The 8,494-nt window shown below is 40.7% G+C and overlaps 1 protein-coding gene across 1 annotated transcript in view; it reads left to right on the top strand.

Annotated features, from left to right (window-relative positions):
* Positions 1–798: 798 nt before the first annotated feature.
* Camlg (calcium modulating ligand) overlaps positions 799–8,494 on the top strand; it is a 9,157-nt gene continuing 1,461 nt past the window's right edge. The window contains exons 1-3 of the mRNA XM_004632259.2: positions 799–1,045; positions 2,486–2,946; positions 4,511–4,576. Coding sequence (XP_004632316.1) covers positions 874–1,045; positions 2,486–2,946; positions 4,511–4,576 — 699 coding nt within the window. The 5' untranslated portion in view covers positions 799–873. The remainder of the gene's footprint in view (positions 1,046–2,485; positions 2,947–4,510; positions 4,577–8,494) is intronic.

The following is an 8,494-nucleotide window of genomic DNA, read 5'->3' as shown; positions in this document are numbered from 1 at the left end:
TGTGTGTGTGTGTGTGTGTGTGTTTCTTCCTCTTTATATACTCTTCAGGTTCTCTTCTCCGGGCGGCTAACTTGGACTCTGAAACATGGGTCTATGCTGATGGTCGCTGAGCTCAGCTATTGAAGGCTTTCAAATTTTAAGTGGCTATTTGGATTCCTATATTGATTACGAACCCACAACAAAAACATAGTACTTGCTTTCTCGGAGCTGACCTTCTAGTTCGTGCTGCAGACAATAAATAAAATGAGTAACGCATGTGATAAAGATAAGGCAGAGAAAGGGTGTAAGGAATGCTGGCATTTTTTGACAAAATAGACACGGTATGCTTCACTGGAAAAAAAAAATCTTCGAAAAAAAAAGTAAGTTTTGGGTGTAAGGAATGCTTGAAAACAAGTCACGCACTCATTTGGAAGAAATGTACCTGGTATAAGCATCAGCATCTAGAGCAAATCTCAGCACAACGCTCCCTAAAACGTCGCTCCCTGTTACGTATTTCCTCAGCTCCAAGAGCGAGGCCACGGCGATCTCCATTTTACTTCCTGGCATCAATGTAAGGTGAGCCTCGGCGTGGACATCTTTTTCCCACCCGTTACGCTGAGTGCTGATCGTCTTCCTCTCCGAGTAAGAGCAGAGGAGACCCAGGGGCAGAGACCGGGAGCAGGGGCAGCTGGGCGGGCCGTAGGGCGCCCTGGAAGCCCGGCCTGCCCTCACCCAAGATGGCGCCGGCGCGGCGCGCGGTCCCCGAGGGAAGTGCGAGCTCCGCCCCGCGCCGGGGGCGGGCCTACAGTGGGCGGGGGCGTCACGTGGGCGCGCCGGGCCTGGGGTCGCCCGCGCTGCCACCGCCGTCGGTACTCCTGGACTGTGGAGCGAAGGATGGAACCTGTGGCCGTGCCCCCCGAGATCGGGGAGAGACCAGGAGCGCCCTCTGGCTCGGGCCTCTCGGCTTCCCAGCGTCGGGCCGAGCTGCGGCGGAGAAAGCTGCTCATGAACTCGGAGCAGCGCATCAACCGGATCATGGGCTTTCACAGGCCCGGGAGCGGCGCGGGTGAGAGCCTGTTCCCCCACTGCGCTCACTGGCCCTGGGAGTCCTCGGCCGTCATTATTCTCCCCGCTCCGCACCGCTGACCTTTTCGGCCAAGCCCTGCCCGGCTCGCGCCCTCCACCCCCGGCCTCGCGTTCACCGCTCCCCGCACCCCCGGGGCAGTGTCGCCCTCAGATGGTCCTCACCCGGGCTGCGGAGTCGTAGCTCCTGAGTCCCTCTTCCCGGCTACCCTGAGACAGCCCCTATCTTCCTTTCCTGCCCCCTCGCCCGACTTCAGGGGCTTACGTTTTTAATCCCAGACTGCCCCTCAGGAAGATTGTTTTCCTTTCCACCTGTTCAGATGGTTTCCTTCCAGCACTTGCGCTGCCATGTACCTTTTACCGTTTGCTGTGTAATGTTTGTTCGCCCACACCAGCTTGCCTTAACTGAATTAGCCGCTCTTCAGCCCTGCGTGCACCAGAGATTCTTAATGGTCACATCTTGGTATCTGTTCTACACCCTCCACCCTCACATACCTGGTCGGAGAAGTAAAAATAATAGAAGGAATCATCTTTATAGAGCCCACGAGTGCAAAGTACCCACGTGAGATTTCCTCTTACTAGCTGAGAACACTGCATTCATTTGGGGAACTGTATTTAATACTAAAAGAATGTTCATTACTTACCCGAAGACTTGGCCACTAAAAGTTTTTCATGTGAATGTAATTGATCATTTAGTGTGCTCTCCTGTTTAACTAGTTTCCATCTGCGTGTTTCTTTTAGTAATATTGACTTCTAGTCACTAGTTGGGAGGTTCTTAAATCTACCTGACTTCTGTGAGGTATTAAATATGTATCTCTGAGTTTCTAGATACTTAAAGCAAGAGGTAAGAACATCGTTTTTAAATTCCTCTAATACAATAGAACGTTGTTTTTTTTTTTTTTTTCTTTTAATAGTATCGGGATTTTATTTCTCTTTCCTCTTGAAGTAATCTGTATCTTGTGCTTTTGGTGTTGAAGTTTCATCTGTCTTTAAAGGCGTTTTCTTTAGAGCAGCATCTTAAAACTACTTAAGTACTTATGGATGGCATCTGCCTACATAAACTGTTTTTGAAGCTATGCCACACCCTGTGGTGACTGTGCTCTGGAGCGCAAGCTATGTAGTCATTCTTCTGGGATATATTGGCCATGAAAAATTGGTCTTTACAGCTTGCTTCAAACCTGAGAATCTCTTTCTCAGTTTGTTTCTAGTCTTGACTCCTTACCCACAAAATTTGGATTATTTTTGCTGCAGGTATACCATTTTGGGGTGATATTGAAGGGGTAAAGAAAGGACTAGTTTCTGTTTTATTTGAAATTAGTTTTTATTTTGAAGACTGTCAACTTCTAGTTGTAGCCTTTTAAAAAATATTAACATATGTTTGCCAGTATGTAATACATAAGGTCTTAAAATTTTACTTTCCCAGAAGAAGAAAGTCAAGCAAAAACAAAGCAACAGGAAGGCGATAAGCTCAACTCCCTTGGCGTTCCTTCAGTTTCAAAGCGAGTAGTGCTGGGTGATTCGGTCAGCACAGGGACAACAGACCCACAAGGCGATGTGGCAGAGGTAAAGGGGACCCAACTGGGAGACAAATTGGACGCTTTCATGAAACCACCGGAGTGCAGTACTGACGTCAGCCTTGAGCTCCGGCAGCGCAACAGAGGGGACCTGACAGCGGATGCTGTCCAAAGGGGGCCTCACCATGGCCTGGAACAATACCTTTCCAGATTCGAAGAAGCAATGAAGCTACGGAAACAGCTGATCAGTGAAAAACCCCATCAAGAGGATGGCAGTACAACAGAAGAATTTGACTCTTTTCGAATATTTAGATTGGTGGGATGTGCTCTTCTTGCTCTTGGTGTCAGAGCTTTTGTTTGCAAATATTTGGTAAGAAAAGAGATGTAAACTATTAACTAAATTTGGGAAGTGCAAGTTGGTTATAACAAGTACTTTGAATCCCTAAAAGTCATTGCCAGTGTTAATATCAGATCCACAGGACTCTTTGGAGTTATATGGTACATGTTGTTATTTATCTTAGTTATAGAATGAGAGCCTGTCAGTTACTAATGTCTTTCTAGATGCCAGGTACCATTCTGAGTGTTTCTTTTATATTACTACATTTAATTCTCAGCCTTAGGAACTAGATACTGTGTCACTTGAATCAGTAAGGGAATGAAGATTTAGGTTAAATCATTTGCATAAGGTCACACAGCAATTAAGTGACATCTGGGATTAAACCCAGGCAATTTCAATCCAGAATCATGGAATTAAAAGCCTATTAATATATATGTATTTTTTTTTCATGAAACATTAAAAATGCAGTTTCTGTGGTCTTCAGTATGAAATAATTTTTTATGGTTTAAAAGATCTTTCAGCATTTTATATATTGTGTTGTAATGACTGTTCTCATGTGACACTATTTTATAATATGTAGAAGAATACAGAAAAGCATTCATTGTGTTTCTCTTTGAGCTATTTCCATTCAGTAGACATTTTAAGACTACCTACTGTGTACCAGGCACATTCATTTTCCAGATAAGACTTATATCTTTAAGTAAAATAGTTCTATAAAATCTATTTTTCATGCAAATGTTTTCTTAAATAGGATTTGTTTAATAGATTTGTTCTTCCCCAATGATAAATTGATATCATAGTAAAGATCAATAATGCTTTTAAGATTTAGTCAGCTGCATAGCCACTTTTTTTCTTTTACCTAAAGGATTATGCATTCATGGTTTTAAAGTTATCTTTCATTTTGGTGTTTCAGGCTTGTGTGAGTTTTTTTGTTGCTTGGATTTTTGGTTTTCTATCAGATTTTCAACTTTATTTCTCCCTCTTCCTACTATACTGCCATCTGATGATTTTTACTACTTTTGTGCCCTTCATAATATTGTTAATTTTAGAAATAATTATGTAAGTAGCATGCTGTTTTTATCTTTTATGTTTTGTCTGAGAAGTCACATCACCAAGCCATTTTATATGGTAAGAATAGCTAGCTTTATCATTTCAGGGCCCAAGGTGATAGCTGGCAGTTAATTTACCCCAGAGTCTGAGGCATGAATGGCATCCGTTTCTGAGTGCTGGCCTTTTTATGTGTGCTTCAGGTTGCCAGTTGTTTCCCTTTGAAAGAGGTATTATTACGTGTTAGAAACTTGTAGCTATTTATTTTTTGGGCAGAACCGGGGATTGAACTCAGGCCCTTGTGCTTGCCAGGCAAGCGCTTATTCTACTGAGCCATCTCCCTGGCCCTTGTAGCTATTTAATACTCTAACCTTAAAGATCAATTTCTGTGAGAAAAGACTTTTTAGGGAAACTTGAAACACCTAAAAGGATTATGTGAAGAGAAAGAAATACAATTTTTCACTTAGAATTTTATAGCTATTGTTAGCTTGATTTGTTGTGATTTAATGATTCTGTTGGAAATATTTAATTTTATCTTCTATCTTCACAGTCCATATTTGCTCCATTTCTTACTTTACAACTTGCGTACATGGGACTATACAAATATTTCCCCAAGGTAAATTAAATTTTTTTTAAATTATGATGATGTATTTGAACTGATTCATGATTAAGCTAACTTTAAAACAAAATTAATTCTTATAATTTGGATTAGTGCTAATCAAAATATGGTTCATTTGCCAGTGCTAAGCTTAAAATTATTTGTATTTGTGATGCATTAAGTTCACAGAGTGAGTAGTCAACTTGCATTGCAATTTGATATTGCCATAACATTTTTATTTCATTTTATTTTACAAAAATGTTGGCATTTGTTGGTGTTGGAGAAAATATCCTTTGCTGTAGGTTTGAATAGTACTCATCTCAGAAGTAGGTTCAGTTTGCTTAAACTTACTAATTTGTTTTGCTTATAATGAAGAAAATTAATTATTTAAATTAATTTTTTTTTAAATTTTATTTATTTATTTATTTATGTGTGTGTGGCCAGCTCAGCCCACCAGGGGGCGGGGCTGGCTGGCATGTGGTGCTGGGGGATTGAACCGGGTGCCTGTGCTTTGCTAAGCTTGTTCTAAGTAGGTGCTTTAGACCACTGAGCCATCTCACCAGCCCCTATTTAAATTAATTTGTCTTACTCTGCCCCATACTGGATACATACTAGCAATGCACTTTAATATAGAGGACAAAAAATAGTCAAAATTACAGAAAGTCAGCAGCTGGGGTTAGGTCTTCAGCGGCCTGTGTTGGCCCCACCTGCGCCCCAAGGTATGCTGAGACAACCAACGCTTGAGACTGTTGGGACTGGGTGTGGTGGCACCCCTGTAATCCCAGTGCCTGGGAGGCTGAAAACAGGAGCATCACTACAAATAGGATCTGTGTAGTGAGACCCTATAGACCCTGCAGACCTGGTACCAAAGACATTAAAAAAGAAAGTACAGAAAACAGTGCTCGAGAGAATCAGTGTTTATCTAGTCTACTTGATAGCCAGTCTCATTGGGTTTAGCTTTCTTGACAGTAAAGATATCCTTATTTATATTATCAAGTTTTATGTGAGTTTTTTGCTGGAAAGTGGCTAAGTCCATTTTTTTTGGTGGTGCTGGGGACCCTGTGTGTGCAAGGCAAATACGTTACCACTGACCTATACTCTCCTTAGTTATTCTAATAGGCTGACAGAGCTGTGTGTAGTTTTAATGTACTTGAAACATTTATGTTTTTGAAGGGTCCAATTGGTCAGACATAAAAGTAACAGTAAGTAAACCTGGCTGTGGAGGCACATGCCTAGAACCCCAGCATTCTGGGAGACTGAGGCAGGAGGAGTTCAAGTTCAGACCCAGTCTAGGCAATTTAGGAATTTAGGAGGCCCTGTCTTAAAAAAAACACAAAAAAAAACCCTGGTCATGTAACTCAGTGGGAGTGAAGGGCTTAGGTTCATTTCCCTAGTACTACAAACAAAAAGTAAAAAAAGTATCTTTTTATTTTTTTTTTATTTTTTTTATTTTTAAATTTTATTTATTTGTGTGTGTGTGTGTGTGTGTGTGTGTGTGTGTGTGTGGCCAGCTCAGCCCACCAGGGGGCAGGGCTGGCTGGCATGTGGTGCTGGGGGATTGAACTGCGGTCCCTGTGCTTTGCTAAGCATTTGTTTAGAAATTCACTCTTGGGGGTTGGGAATATAGCTCAATGGCACAGTGACTCCCTGGCAAGTGCAAGATCCTGCATTTGATTCCTAGTTTAAAAAAAAATATATTACTGTTAGGCTGAGCATATAGCTCAACACTAGAGCATTAGCCTAGAAAGTGCAAGTCCTTGGGTTCAATTCCCTGTACCACTACCACAAAAAAGAAAAGGAATTATCTGTTGAAACATTAATTAGAATTTTATAATGGCGAAAGTTTGGAAACAGACTAAAAATCCTTAGTAAAGTGAATGATAAGTTCTTCAGGAAATATTAAAAGGAAAATGCAGGAATAGGCTTCATAGTATATTCCCTTTTTTGTGAAGAGGAGGGAAAATAATATATATTTAATTTTACTTACATATACATAAAGAAACTTAGGACTAGTATGCATAAAACTTCAACAGTGGTTATTTGTGATAGATAGGGATATGTATGGGTCATACTAGGTAAGGGGGGAAAGGGAGACCATACTTCTAGCAGAACATTTTGTTATAAGTCAGGTGCAATGACACAGGCCTGTAATCTCAGCGATCTAGGCCAAAGGAGGAGGATGCCAAGAGATTGAGCTTAGCCTGGGCTGCAAAAGCCTACAAGGTCAGGCCTAAACTATGTAGTGAGACACTGTCTTAGATCAAACTGAATGAAAACAAAACTTTAAATGCAAAAAAACTGTACAGTGAATACCCACTTAAACCTGCAGTCAAACTTTGGTAGTGAACTGTTTTGAATCATGTTAAATTTGGTCCTCCTAGCATTTTGGGGTAAAAATTTTGTCCCATTATTATAGTTTACTTAGTTCTTGAAACTGAAGCTAAACTTGTCAGTTTCAGATGCCTCATAATTCATTACCATTTCCTGCCAAATGGTTTGTTTTGTACTAGTAGTTTTTGGTACTTAATTAAGGAGTTCCAGAGTATCACTATACTGCCTAAAGTTTTTAGTTAACATGTCATTGTATTCATCATCTGTATACTGGGTTTTTTTGTCTATTTTCAACCCATCTTTGCTAATGTGTTTTGAACTATACTGTTCATGTGCATGTCAGTATATTTCACTCTATCATAGCATTAGTTACAAATCAGTGTTAGTTAAGGTTAAATTTTTATAATGGAACCACTCGTCTTTTTTTTTTTTTGCGAACCAGGGATTGAACTCAGGTTCAATCTTGCCAGGGAAGCGCTTATCCTACTAAGCCATCTCCCCAGCACCCCCACTCAAGTCTTAAATGTATCATTTGAAAGTTAGGACAACCTGTGAAACTCAAATCCCTTTTAACATTTAGAACTTGGTGTTACGCCAGGAAGGTTAGTTATGTCCCTTCTCAGGGATTTTCAGTCCCTACTCACCAAAGGTCTAATTTTTTCCCCCTACTTTTACCCATGTTAGTAATTTGTATAAATGGGATCATTTACTCCTTAAACTTTTTTGGTATAAGCCTTCTTTTATTCTGTGTAATATTTTTAAATTCACGTTGTGAAGTATTGATGAGTGATATACCCTTGTATGATTATATCTGTGTGTCTAATCTGGTGGTGAATATCTTGCTTGTTTTCAGTTTTTGCATTACGACTGCTTATCACTTCCTTCTATGAGTCTTAATAGATTTTTTTTGTAATGGGTCCAAGCTGCTCTTTTTAAAATTTTTATTTTTTACTGGAGATTGAACTCAGGGCCTTCACACTACATCCCTAGCCCTTTTTACTTAGTTTTTCTTTATTTTGAGACAAGGCCTTGCTAAATTGAAAGCTTCGTCAGGCTAGGCTTGAACTTATGATCCTCCTACCTCACCCTCCCAGAGTGCTGGAAATTAAACTGCCATACCTGGCTTCAAAACTGGTGTTTGGTTTAATTTCTTTTGAGACAAGCCCTCACTATGTAGCTTAGGCTGGCCTTGAACTCTCTGTGTAGCCCAGACTGAAGTCAAACTTGCAGTGATCGACCTGCCTCCTCCTCCTGAGTATTGGAATGCTCCTAGAAGATTCACAGTTCATAGTGGTGGAAAACAGCAAAAGCAATAAAACCAAGAAGGGAGGAGAGGAAAATAGGATTTGTTTTGAATAGCAAGTAGGACCTTACAGGATGTTCCTATGATGCTGTTGCTTCTTATTCTCCAGTAGAGCCAGTCCTGCCTCTGGCTTGATTTTTCCTTTTACTTCACTCAGTTTGTTTATTTTTTTTTTTTGGCGGAACCAGGGATTGAACTCAGGCCCTTGTGCTTGCCAGGGAGGCACTTATTCTACTAAGCCATCTCCCCGGCCCCAAATTACATCTTTTGGGGTTTTTTTTTTTTTTTTTTTTTTTTTTTTT

The sequence above is a fragment of the Octodon degus genome, unplaced genomic scaffold, assembly GCF_000260255.1.
Source record: "Octodon degus isolate 3935 unplaced genomic scaffold, OctDeg1.0 scaffold00048, whole genome shotgun sequence".
NCBI classification, from domain to species: Eukaryota; Metazoa; Chordata; class Mammalia; order Rodentia; family Octodontidae; genus Octodon; species Octodon degus.
The sequence above is the reverse complement of the archived record's forward strand: the minus strand, read 5'-3'. Positions and strand labels throughout refer to the sequence as shown.